Source organism: Coturnix japonica, chromosome 1 (assembly GCF_054131305.1).
Source record: "Coturnix japonica strain WE chromosome 1, WE-NBRP24, whole genome shotgun sequence".
NCBI lineage: Eukaryota > Metazoa > Chordata > Aves > Galliformes > Phasianidae > Coturnix > Coturnix japonica.
The window spans coordinates 176,841,893-176,855,802 of NC_140663.1; the positions used below are offsets into that span (position 1 = coordinate 176,841,893).

Below are 13,910 nucleotides of genomic sequence, written 5' to 3' on the forward strand. Positions count from 1 at the left end.
GAAGAGGAGACACACAACTTTTGGGTGATACTAATCATTTTTATTTTATAAATACAGATGAGCTTTCCCGCAGTTACCAAGATAGTTTTAATGAGTCATTGACTATGGGATACTTTGTCTTTTGCCTGTTTTAAATACCTGGTCAAGCAAGGAGAAGCCAATGCTGTTGTGCTCGCTATAAAAATAGATTGGGATATGACCTTCCAAAACTAATATCCTCAAAAGAAACCTTAGAGGAATTTAAGTGAGGGGGAAAAGATTGCAACAAAATGCTTTCTCCACTCGGAGACGTTCAGAGGCATTGAATGGTGTCACGGCTGTGCAGGAACTGAAGGGCTGCTGGCAGTTTAAAGCAGGCTGTGATATACCTTCTCACCTCCCAACTCGCTCTTTGTTTCCCTCCCACTAATGCTGTTCTCAAAGTCATTTACTGAGGAAGAAAATAAAGTCACAAAAAGAAGCTGCGGTCCGTACAACCGTACAATCCTCCCATCCTCCATAGCAAAGATGTTGGTTGATGCCTTAATTAGCCCTACAGTGTTGTCTCCCCCCCTGCCTTCACACCTTCTATATAAAGTGGTAAAGATGGCAAGTAAGCCTGGGAGCAATTTAAGGTCTATGAGAGATGCATCCATAGAAAGCCCAGAGGAGCTAGGTGACACAGATGCAGACATCAGCTGCTGTGTTTGACACGTTAACAAGTCCAGGGCTCCAACGGGAACGGCAACACGAGACAAATAAACTTCATTTGGTTGGGTGCCACCTGAGGAAATGTGCAACTAATGAATAAAAGTCCCAACGATGCTCTACAAACCGAATTACGAGTCAACTCATTGCTCTGAGACACTCCACCGCTGTGACTGCACAACTACTCTTTGGGTTGCTCTGAAGAGTCACCACCCTACACAGACTGCTGTCAACGTGACAAAGGAACATTAGTGTGACTACAATCCACTCTGTGATACTTTGACTGTGCTGGATTTCAACTCTCTATGTGCCCAGATGACTCAATGGTACTGAATTTTGGCTACAGCTGAACTGCCAACAGAAGGTAGAGAGGAACAATTAGAGGATCCTCTGCCCAGCTCAAGAAGAGCGCCCTGTGCTGGTTCCAGGTATTCAATTCTAGCTCTCAATGCACTGAAATACAGCAAAAATTCCCTACCTAATTCTTCTCAGAGATGAGGGCTGTGCTTCAAGCCTTTATGGATGTTTTTTGCAAGGTTTCAACAGAAGAGTTTATTGAGGGGAGAAGATATTCACAAGCGTGCCCACATTCTTGCCTTGAGTGCTTCCACCTTACTGGAACAGATCAAAGAAATGACTGTGCAGAAAGGCCCAATCCAACAGCTCCATGGTAGGTAAAACCCAATCCAACAACTCCCTCCCTGGTAGGTACAACCCAATCCAACAGCTCCATGGTAGGTACAACCCAATCCAAGAACTCAATGATAGGTACAACCCAATCCAACAACTCCCTCCCTGGTAGGTATAACCCAATTCAACAACTCCATGGTAGGTACAACCCAACTCAACAGCTCCATGGTAGGTACAACCCAATCCAACAGCTCCATGGTAGGTACAACCCAATCCAACAGCTCCATGGTAGGTACAACCCAATCCAACAGCTCCATGGTAGGTACAACCCAATCCAACAGCTAAATGGTAAGCATAACCTAATCCAACAGTTAAATGGTAGGCATAACCCAATCCAACAACTCCCTCCCTGGTAGGTACAACCCAATCCAACAGCTCCATGGTAGGCACAGCCCAATCCAACAGCTCAGTGGTAGGCACAGCCCAACCCAACAGCTCAGTGGTAGGCACAACTGTTAAAGCTAACAGAAGAAACGTGAATACAGTTTTAATAGAGTCATTAAAGTGCTACCTGGAAAATGTATATCCTAGAGTGGTGCTGTGGTGTCTACTGATTCTCACGTACACATCTTGCTTTGACAACACACAGTTGAGATCATACATATCCGCATTTTAAGAAGTTAATTTAGACTGGCCTTACAGAGGTGCTAGGAGAAAGAGTAGGTCATTGGTTCAAAAGAAGACATGGACAAGGGAGGAAAACAAAAAAGCCAGGCATGATGAAGCTACATATTTTTTATATTTGAGAGCTGATGACCCAGCACCAATTCTTGGGTATACAATATGGAAAGCAAGAGGAATGGAATCCAAACTCAAACAAATACCAGGAATCACAGAGTGGGCTGCTAATTGCTTTCCCATTAGCCAAACACATGTGCCAGGGGTGAGCAGCCCCAAAAGCCAATACTGGAAGGTTCTTCCTTAACATACAAGTGGTCTGGTTAAAAAGATATTAATTTAGATGACACCAAGTGCCTCCTTTCTACAGAGGGCAGAGTGATGCCACAAGTTAGCCTAATTCCAAGCACAATGGGTGAACCCCACTCACACTGCACACTCGTTAGGCTTCCACTGATTAACTTGGAGATAATGCCTGAAGTGAGAAGGAGACACGAGATTTTAACAAACTTTAAGAGGTGCTTTGGGTCCTCGTAGGCTCTACTGGTAGGAGGACTGAGCGTGGAGGAAAGGAGGATACACGAAGATGATGAATCAGGCACAGGGAAGCATCAGTGCAAACAACTGACTATGGCTAATTCATGGCAATTCTGTCACACCAACTGCACTGCTCAGGAGTATATGGGAGAACATGAAGAGCTCTTATCATAATCGCGTTTTTAAATTAACTTCTTTTTCTTTCCTTCTGAAAAGATTAAAGTTTAATTCTAAATAATAGTTAAGAAAACAAATGTTCGTAAGGAGGGCCTGATCAGCACTCGAAGATTTTTGTTTCCAGGAAAGCACTTACAAATTGACTCCACCGCCTAAAAAAAAACCCCACAAAACCCAACAGGTTATAAATACCAGACACATGAGGACTGGGGGCAGAACCAAAATCTACCTGGGCCGTGAATTATACCATGATCCTTTGCTATCGTGCTCAGTCACAAGTCTGTTTGTCCTAACACCATTGGAATAGCTTTAGCTTTTTTTTTTTAATATTTATATATATATATATATAATTAATATAAAGAATAAGTGCAATTTTTCTCTCTATCCCAGATCGCTGATTCCACCTCAGTGTCCACTATCGGATCCCTGCCCCAGCTCACTTGTCCGAACTTTTACGCGGCCTGCGGAAGCTGGACATGTTTTCATTCAGTGCGTAGATCCTCCGAGAGAACTCCTCAAACTCCCCCAGGACCTGTTCGTCACACTCCACAGCCACAGCGTGCTCCACTGGGATGGAGTTAAAGTCTTCTAGCTGATCTCCCGTGCTGAACCCCGTCGCTTCCATCCCCATTATCTCCTCTGCTTGCTCCACAGTGCAGCAAAGGACGGGGCCGAGCGAGGGCCGAAACTCACAGGGCTGCTCGCTGCTTGTGGTGCTGGAACACTCACCGGGCAGCAACGCCCCATTTATTGCACTACTATGTCCTAGGAAAGACTCCTGCTGGTCTTGGGTATTGGTTAGGCTCCCGTTTTCTCCGTTTAAACTGCCACACAAGTCCTCTCCTTTCTTATTTCCTTTTGAGGAGTCCATGGAGGTATCGAGGGAAGAAGATAATGATCCGGGCTTTTTATCTAATTCTCCCACATGGGCCGCAATGGCTACAGGCTGCGTTAAAGCAGAGTCGTAACTAGGAGGAGGAGTTTTGTACTGCAGCCTCTCGTTTCCCGTGCTGGCTCGTTTTCGGAGTCCTTTATCCGGAGAAGGAAGCCCACTGGAAAAGCCAACATCCAATCTGCCGAAGCTCGAGCTCTGCCTCTTTGGAACGGGAATTGCGCTGGATGTGTGGTGTCGATCACTATAAAAGAAGGAAAGGATAAATCACAGCTGTCAGGCACGCTCACGAGCAATACAGATGTTGCACCAAAGGCTGAAGCAATTATTTTATCACAACTCCGAGCTCTGTCTGGCCAACCGCTTGTATCCTAAAGTGCTAAAAAGCCCACAAGTGTTTAACGCCATATGAACTGCAGAAGACACCCCAGAGGACAGCTTTACTGAAAGCCGGCAAGATCATGCAGGGAACATTTACAAAACCCCACGACTTGAAGAGTCAATCACCCAAGAAACCACCACGTTACGTTAATTCGGACTGTTAACACCATTTTATAGGACCAGGCTGTGCTTTATGAATTATTACTGTTGACCGTGTATTTATGTATTTATGGCCTGTGCTGGGCCATCATAAACCCTTCAAAAGCAAGTAATAAGGGCTGAATCCTCTACGAGAGACTTCTTCCAGCCGTGGACTTTACTGACAGCTGCACGAAGGAGGAAAGCCGTGCTAACTTTGCTATTTGCAGCTGATTATTTCTGCCAGATCTTTTGCTTTGCCGTGCCAATCGTTCCAAACCTTTTTGGACAAGTGTCAGCATCAGTTTCTTGCAGAACGTGGGATAATCGTGTTTAATTTACAAGTTGAATTTGACTGTTAATACGGTCCCACTTACACCGTCTCAGGGTCTGTAATTTGGAACGTCCGCTTTGCGTCATCTGGGGCGTAATGTGAATTTTCCTTCATGGGTTTAATCCTTATCCAAATACAATCGCCATCCTATATGCAAATAGCGTGCTGTACCTTAACTTTCAAGCAACCAGTTCATTTTCCTTCCAATTGCTTTTAAATACAGTTATTTCTGGTCCCCTGAATATACAACCCAGACTCGGCTGCTGTCAGGACGAGTCAACTTCATTAGTTCTGCTTAAAACTCTCTCCTCCTATTCAAGGCCTGATGGATTTTGGGATATGTCTCACAGGGAGAAATGTTGTAACAGCAGCTACAGACAGCCCTCAACATAGATCCTTTTCCATTGTATTGTTAGTTTCTCCCTTTTGTAAATAGGATAAGCAAGGTTGCCACAGGTCCCTGTGTGAAAAATAAGCATCCCCATAGGAAGGCAGCGCGTGGTTCTGCTGCTCTTTCATTGCCTCTCCCATCTTGCTTCCTCCCAGGCTGCCCCTTAATGCACATCTTGGTCTTTCTTCTCCCCTCTAACAACCCCAGTCACCTTAAGGAAAAGCTCCTTGCTGCAATTCACAGTTGCAGACAGTGGAACAGAGCAATAGATACCATGCATGCAGCCAGCAGCAAAGCCAGCAACTTCCTCCTTAGGTCAACTGCTGTTTGACCCCTTTAAGGTGCACCAAAGAGCATTCAAGGCTTTCTTTGCAAAGCTTTGGAGAGTTCTCAGTGGAGGTGACAAAGAAAGCAGCATGTGCCACAGATGCTCTCAAGTGCTGTGTGTGCAGCCTCAGAGGTTATCCTACAGTCCCTTACTGACCAGAGACTTTCACACATGGATTTTAAATACTTCATCCAACCCCTGTACAATCAACCATTTATTTTCAAAATGATGCAATATGACAAAAATCTGAGTCAGGACAGTTGAAAGCTCTGTTTAGGCAATGTGCACTGCAGATGTATGTTAGGGATGGTCTCCTCTCCCCTCCCCTTCCTCCAGCTTGAACCATCCAGCCTTGAATCAGACAATAAGTCATACCGAATAAACCCTCATTTATTTCATTAGATTCTGTTTATCTCGAGACTTGGCTTTTCCACATCTCCTCCAGGCTTGCTGAACCTTCACAAAACTGAGCCCAAAGCATGAGCTTGGACCAGCCTGGCTGCTAAGAGGAGCCCAAACCTGTCACAAGCCTTGTGAGGTACACAGAGGAGCCCAACAGAGCAAGAGCTTCAATGCTACAAAGGTCTGGATATACCTTGCTCATTATTCTGCTGGGCCCACACCCACCAGGAGGCTTCAGAAGGAATAGCTCTAAGCTTGGTGGAAAAGCCACAGCATAAGATCTTGCATCCTTACATAGCAAATGAAAGGCTTGATGGAAGGGCTTCTTGTTTCTTGATCTAGGGACAACGCCAAGAAGGGCTTACAGGAAGTTCTGCCATTGTTCTGAATCTTCTTTGACTATCTAAAGTCCCGGGGAAGGCATTCAAGAGATGAAAATCTAAGCCTGGAAGAATTTCAAGCTGCACATTGCATTGTGAATTTAAGCACAGATGAGCATTTCTTGTAACAGTCACAAAGCAATCTACTCTTTGCACAATACTGCAGTGATAAAAGCTCCTGCCTGAAATGCAAGCGGTCAGAAAAGGGCCCAGGGGAGAAACAAGAAAAGCAGAGTGGCCTGAACAGGCGTGTTTGAAGCTGGTCCTCCTACTGGATGTGATTAGACTCTTTAAAGGACAAAGATATCCGTGCAAAGAGCTTGGCACAAGACTAACTGGCAGGTCTCAAATTACCTTCAGTAAGTGCTGATCAGTCCAACTTAGGTACAACAGAACGTTTGCTATGAAGGTGAAGAAACAGCAAAGATGTTAAGTGCCTGAGTACAACAAACATGAACAACTGCAATGTCTAATTAGCTCCAGAGATGCAGCTTTATAAACTGTTCCGGTGGGCATGTAAACTAGAGCTCCTCTTACAAAGAAATACACCCAAACTGCTTTGTAAATGCAGTCAAAAGGGTGAGAACGTTAATTAGTTTGCAGGACCAGAAGAGTTTTTAAAGTGCTTGTTATGACAAGGCCATTCAAGCTAACGTGTTATGTGTGTCTGAACAATACTTCTTCAGTCCAGCAGCCAAGGGAAAAAAATCTCTCAGTATGTTGAACTGGCAGAATGATCTACACTAAGTGATCTAACAGCCTAAACATAGCAGCAAGCAGAGCTAATCTCCCTCATTTACAAAACAACCTCCCAGTTCTTTAGCAGAGTACATAAGGGTGGTCCATAGGGCAATACAGCAGGAATCATCTTCATTTATCATACGAGCGTTCAAACTAATGAATTAGAACAAAAAGCACTTGCAGCCAGGCTCCTTAAACCACATATGGTTAAACGGGCCTTGCTTCAGCCTGTAAGGTTGGGTTTTAATCTGTTGGAGACATATGGAGGCAGATTGCCCATTCAGTTCCTTGCTGCCAAAAAATACGAATGGGATGGGCTGAGCTTCAGTCAGGAATAAACACATGGATAACAGCCTAAAGCTGAGAGAGCAGGAATGAGGTCAACAGAATGGCTTAACTGCTTATCAAATATTAGCTACGGCATTTAGATGAAAATAAATACATGCAAAGGCCTTTGGAGATCAGCCATCCAAGAGTTCATTGTGTACCTTCCTTCCACAGTCACTGGTGGACAAAATAACAGGCAAGAAGGGTGGGAAGCACCATACTGTGAGCCCTTGGTGATCAAGGGGACCGTCACCCCCTCAGGATGGCTCTTCTTGGCCACAAACTGACCAACCACTAGTTTAGAATGAATGGATCTCTGTACCCACAAGCTGTGGATGCTCCATCCCTGGAGGTGCTCAAGGTGGGGGCCCTGGGCAGCCTGATCTAGTGACTGATTTAGTGGTTGGCGGGTGGAACTGGATTATCTTTGAAGTCCCTTCCAACCCCAAGCCATTCTATGTGATCAATCATCACACTGCAGGCAAGAGAAAACTACACAGTTCTGAGCTATAGCGGATTAGCCAGTCAAGCCAAGGGACCTCCTCCTGCTTCCTCGCCTTCCCACAGGTGAGAATGTGAAGTCAAACCACGGTTTCAGATCAGAAGTAACGTTTCCAAAGAAGCACAGAGCTCAGACGTACAAGGTTGCTATCACCCGCTAAGAAAACAAGCAGCTGACAGAGGAACTCTATTCTACTCGTATTTCCCTTGAGCAACAGCTGTATGGTTACCAAAACTCACAGCACTGCATCAAGGCAAAGCCGTAAGAAAGAGGTGCTTTATCAGCTTCATGGAATTAATAAGAAAAAAGCACTTCACATAGAAAATTAACATCCAATTGCCCATAAACTATAGAGACTGCAAGGTATCCTCACTAGCCAAAGAAGAGTAGCGTGCAGGAGTGCAGCCCTTTACTCTGAGGTACAGCCTTGAGCTGAGTCCCCAGGGGGGAGCTGGTTCAGCTTCCTGACACAATGACCTGCTTGATCTTCTGAAACCACAAACAGATGTGGACACCTTCCCAAAAGGAACAGCCTGCGACTGGTGGAACAGGAAAACCTGGCCTGATGAACTGTCACTGGGTCTTAATCAGGTGCTTAGGTCATCCAGTTGGATCAGGCTGGGACGAGTGACACAGAGGAATAGGTCAAATTGCTCTTAGGAAGTAGAATTCCTATGTTAAAAACAAAAGTGGAAGAGAAACTGATTTATTGGCTATCGCAGATAAGAGAATTACATCACCACCGACCTCAGTGCTTCACTTGCATCCAAATTGAGAACGGCAACTGATGCATACCCTAACTTCAGCTACAAGTTCTATTGGCAGAAAATCGACAAAATATCTGCTTTCTGCCCCAGAATACTCACTGCTACTCTGCAGTAATTAGACCGTTTGGGCAGCCCTGCAGACCTGTGGTGCAAGATGTGAACTCTACACTGCAAACACCTACAGAACAGTGACCGAAAGAGAGGACAGCCACTCCTGGAGTTGGTTTTTTTCCTTGAGAACAGATTACAACTGGAATCCATTTATGGTTTTGATAAAGAGTTTCTTCGGTCAGATTCAGTTGCCATTATTTAATCAGTCTGCAAAGGGCACAGAGAAACTGTAAAGCATTATGAGACAGAACACAATTCACAGGCTCCAATATGCATCTTTTCCTCCCTGCAAAACATTTCCTCTGAGGGACATTACTGGATCACAGCTGGTCAAAATACTAAATCTTGATTGTCGGGCCCAAAGCCAAAATCCACAGCTACAGCTCTTTGGTATGAGAATACTTTAACAAAAAAAATAATAACTTAAACACCATTTGATCTTTTGTGTGTGTGTGTGTGTGTGTTGCAAACTATGACCTCATGGCAGCAAGGAGGCTAAATGTAGGTGTTTAAATTGGTTTACAGCCATCTGAAATGTCTGAAGCTCCAAGCGCAGCCCTGGGCCAATATCATGTCAGCCGTGCTACAAAGCAATAGCAGCTTCTCACCTTCTCTAAGATTACTGGGTAAGTAACACACAGCGGTGACAGCGATGCAAAGGGAGGCTGCCAGTACGAAGCTGAGGTGAAACTGTGCCTTTTGGCAGCGATGGAATTCTGACACGTGTTTTTGAAATATAAAAATCTTCATAAATTAAGCTACCAGAGTTTCCTCTGCTCTGATGCTACGTGTCGGCCTCCTCTTGAGTCTAGGATATGAACCAAGGCATGTCTCTGAAACTCAAATGTCATGATAGGATCATAGAATGGCCGGGGTTGCAAAGGCACACTGTGCTTTGGTTTGTCGTCTTTTGCCTTAAGAAAGTGAGACATCATCCAGGTCTCATAGCAGGTCTTCATAGCAGGTCTTCATAGCTTTCATAGCAGGAAAGTAAGGCTTTGCTATTGTGTAGCTTCTGTAACAGCATGTGCAGAGGCAGCAGATCTGTCTTGGCTTCATCTACATGTAATGCAGCAACACTGTGCAGTTGGGGTACAGGAGAACAGTAAATACAGCAGTGCCAGGTGAGAGACGAAGAGGGAAGCAGAGCTTGCAGACCTGCAAGCTTGATGCAATAAATCATGCCAGCTGTGATGTGAAGATATGTATTAATCATTTAAGTGTCCTGCTTGAGAAACTAAAACAAGTTTCACCAGGCAGAGGGATCCAGCAGCAATGCAATTAAACCTCGGTCCAACCCTGCACATCTACAGCGGGCTGCAGGCAGAACTATGAAGCTCATCAGAGCCTGAAGCCTATAGAAACCTATAGAAAATTGCCAAATTTGCTCTGATTGAAGTCTGAAATAATGGGCTCTTCTACCAAAGCTGTAAAAAGTAATAATTAAACATCATCTCCACATCTGGAGGAGTAACAAAACTATTCTGTACTCAGATCTAAGCTGATCCTTCTCAGAGAGTGAGGCTAAGCCTGAATTAAATAAGTACAGGCTTTGGCTACCCTGTTTACCTATGGGATTCAATTCCAGGCTGCAGAGAAACACAGGTGTCTCCTGAGGAAAGTAAAAAGTACGAGTAGGTCCTCTTCAAAGATAAACCAAGTGCAATGTAAGCGCTGGTGTTTACCAGTGGTTGTGATTTGACAGCAGTCCAGCAGAAGCTATCTAGAGTGATAACAAAGGAAACTGAAGACAAGCAGCTGAACAACAAAAGAACCAACCAGTCAGTGTAAATGAACGTGTGAATAATAAACAAACTCATCGCTACCTCCCCTGCTCCTGCTCTCATCCCGCAGATGAAGGATAGCCTGGAAATACTTGGCCTACTACAGTCTGCAGCACACAGCATTGGGTTACTCACCTGCTGTATCCTGAAAACGAAAAATCCAATCTTCATTTTAACAGCTGGTGGCCTTTCTGCTTGCTTAAATATATGTAAGCAGACATTATTCACAAGACAGTGGGCATCTGTGCTCTGCTACCTACGCGCTCAACTTCAGTGCCTGGCTATGGAAGTCTGGCCAGTTTTCCCCTTGAGTTAGACTCCCTGTAAAGGCTCATTGCCATTTATATTATCAGGAAGCACTAAGGAGCCTTGTTTAGAGTCATTAGCCTTGAGTTAAAAAAAGAACAACTATGCATGCGAGTCGTGGGGGTGAGAAGGAAATGAGGCACAGACGTTCATGTGGGGGCAAAGAGGGAATGCAATATTCCCGGAGAACTGTGCTTAATATTCCTACATGTTTTGAAATATTATCCAGCCCAAAAATGTGTTTTGTCTTGCTAATGACTGCGTGTAGCCTAACAGGAAGAAAGAAAACCCAGCAGCATGAAGGCAAAACCTCCAACAAGCTGCCACCGTCAGCTCTTCAAAGCTAATGCACAGCGGAAGGGAAGAGCAGAGGGGCACACCTTGAAACCTGATCATAGAATGACCTGGGTTGGAAGGGACCTCAAGATCACTTAATGTGACCCAGAGCCTTCACATCTCTGCTGAATGGAGAGGACAAGGACCACCTGCACCCATCCCACCCCGCACATCAGGTTCAGGTGTTCCAGAAGCCATGGTGTGGGTATTTTAGCCCTTTGTATTCTTATTCAGGTGACCACAAGTTATCTTTGGGTTTTGACATCACAGCGATGGATGCCTCACTTAAACCAACAGCGATATCTACCTGATAATTAAAGCTTTTCTTCCTGCACCTCGGGATAAGAAAAGAAGGGAGAATCTACTGAGAATATGGAACTGCATGAGAATCACAGCTTCCTCTTCTCTGTTTGCTGGCTGAGCTGGACTTCCATCAGGCAACACTTGCACTGCTCTGCTCAAAGACCATCCCTCTCCTCTCCTCCTCCCATATGTGTTTCCCTTTGCCAAGATGATCCTCCCAGTGCAACGAGTTGCCAAACAGCTTCGCTCGCTTTGATAAGCCTCTCTATGCAAGGGCTGAAGGAAAGATAAAAGCAAAGCAAAGCACAGCAATAAGGGCTGGAAAGTGGTACAGAGATGTCCCACAGGACTGTAGTGGCTGTTACTAAAAGCAGAATCCTTGTCCCAGGGGTCTGATACTGAGCCGCGTTACTCCGAGGCACACTGCTCCATCCAAAGGCTGCTCCTATCATTTTCAACTGGAGCAGCAACAAAAAGCTGCTTCTTTTTCCTTCCCCCTTTGGCCTTTTTGTATTCAAGGGTGTGTGACCACAAGCTGCCTTTATAACTGTTCTCCTTCCCATGAGTACTGGATGAACAGAGATACGCTCAGTCAACTAGAAGGCAGCGATCATCATCTCTGAAAAAGCAAAACCCTTCTGAAGTTTCAGCAGTGAGAAGATGGTATAAAACCTGCAGGGTTTGCTCAGTGCTCCAGGGAACTAAGATGCAATAGGAACAGCCCCAGAAAGCTTTAACTCCACTGTTAAAGATCAGCCAGTGTCACAGCGGTGTCATTTCAAATCGTATCTTCTGGTTTTGAGATTCTCCCAGAAGCCACAAACCAGCTCCAAGTCATTAATGTCTGCCTATTAGTGCTTCATAGTTTATTATCCCATTAGGAGCAACTCTTCACCCCAATTTAGCATTAACTGTGACAGAAGTAGTGTTGAGTCCATCTCCATCAACAGGGCAACACCAAGTGATCTGGCAGCAAACCCTGCTGGGGTTACCTCACACTGGATGGTATTTTCAACACCTTGCAGCATCTGGAATATCTGCAAAGAGCAAGGCAGTGACACAAGAGAACATCCACCACCTCCACAACCATGGGGTAGAGGTGAATCATTAACTGAGGGCTCCTAAAACTGAACAATGCTATGTTTGGGTGGCAATCGGGCAGCTAAAGAATGAAGATAGGGAAGGCAAGACAGAACTGTTTGAAGGTCAGATGCTGCATGAGTAAATGCAATTCAAAAGAATACATATAAATGAGTATGAAGCACGTAAAGACTGCAGGAATGAGCCTTCGACATTTGTTACAGGGTATCTCAGCGGCATTAAGGAGAACTGCTCAAGCCTTATGCTGAAACAGCTTCTGCAAGGAAACCCCACGCTGGCCTTGTAACACAGCAGACTGGTTTCTGTGACTTTCTGTATAGAGAATGGAGAGGATTCTGGATCCTCCACAGCTAATCACAGCAATTAGCATTTCTCTGGAATGCTGCCCTACCTTCAGTTACCAAATAATGGAGCTTCCCATTTAGCAACAACACTCAACACACAACAGCTCTTTTCACTAGCAGTGATTATGCTCATCTTGGTGGTTCAACCTTAATGATTGTGTGATTACAATTCACAGACTACCACGCAGCTCGCTTCTATTATACTTTAAAGCAAATGGGAAGGCAGATGCTAACCAGGCTTTTAAGACCTGTTCTGTTTAAGGTCTTCCAAGCTCCTGGACTGTCACAATATACAAGGGCTGGCAGCAGATGCAACGAATGCCTAAAAAAAAAGAAGAAAACTGCTTACCATCTGACCATGAGCCCGAGCTCCATGAAATTTTTCAGGTTAGGAAGAGTTTGCCGTAGATCTGGAGTACTCAGCCCATGTTGATACCTAAGCTACAAGAACAGGCAAAGATAACATTAGTAAGGCTTTCCAAACCCCGCATCCCGATGGATATCATAATGTGCTCTGTTAATTCAGCCAGTTTCCAAATAAGCTGTAGGATCATCAAGCATTTCCAGGCCATCTATTATTCTTAAGGAAATATTCCATTTAATACTCATAACCTCATATTAGCAAAACCCACCCAAGAACAGGGACAAACCCATCAGTCAGTACAACTGTTAAACCTCATTACCCTCCTTCCGTTTCCTATCTGTAATGGGAGAGCAGCCTTACAGCTCAACACAAAGTGGGCAGCACAGATTTCAACACAACATCCTACATGTTCACCAACTCCCTACATTCATTTCTGTGCAAGTGCCATCCGTCATCCCGAGCACATCAACGTATGCGGGACCATCAGCTGCATCAACTACTACAAACACACGCTGTCCAACAGCTGAAGTAAATCTGTGTTCTTTTAATGGTTTATATCAACATTTAAAGCGCTTTCATAATTGAAGCCAGCGGTCAAACACTGCCACGTAGCTCAGCTAACAGGTTTGAAGCCTTTAGTTCTTTAGCCCAAGCATTAATGGGTACAAACAGAAGGCATGTTGACTCCACGCAAACTGCAACATGTTTTTACCCCCAGATTATCACACAAAGTGCATACAATAAGTTCAAGGAATGTTTGGACGTTGTGTTGTGGGACGTGGTTTAGTGAGAACTATTGGTGATGGGTGGACAGTTGGACTGGATGATCTTGTAGGTCTTTGCCAGCCTTGGTGTTGGCACCTCACCACTCTCTCTCAGTAAAGAGCTTCCCCCTGACATCCAACCTCAATCTGCCCTCCTTCAATTTGAAGCCATTTCCCCTTGTCCTGCTGTTACCTGCCCTTCCAA

At 44.8% G+C, this 13,910-nt stretch overlaps 1 protein-coding gene across 10 annotated transcripts in view; it reads right to left on the minus strand.

Moving 5' to 3' along the window:
* Positions 1 to 18: 18 nt before the first annotated feature.
* UVRAG (UV radiation resistance associated) overlaps positions 19 to 13,910 on the minus strand; it is a 61,873-nt gene continuing 47,981 nt past the window's right edge. For 3 of the 10 annotated variants that reach the window (XR_014932244.1, XM_015852478.3, XM_015852479.3), the window contains 2 exons: positions 12,927 to 13,018; positions 19 to 3,845 (listed from right to left, as the gene is read on the minus strand). Coding sequence is in view for 8 of the 10 variants with exons in the window: in XM_015852478.3 (XP_015707964.2) it covers positions 3,146 to 3,845; positions 12,927 to 13,018 (792 nt within the window). In the remaining 2 variants the exon portion in view is untranslated. Of the gene's footprint in view, positions 3,846 to 6,309; positions 6,357 to 10,322; positions 10,386 to 11,973; positions 12,170 to 12,845; positions 12,900 to 12,926; positions 13,019 to 13,910 lie in introns of those variants that run through there. The other 7 variants (XR_014932246.1, XM_085510175.1, XM_085510160.1 and 4 more) reach the window with 6 other exon arrangements.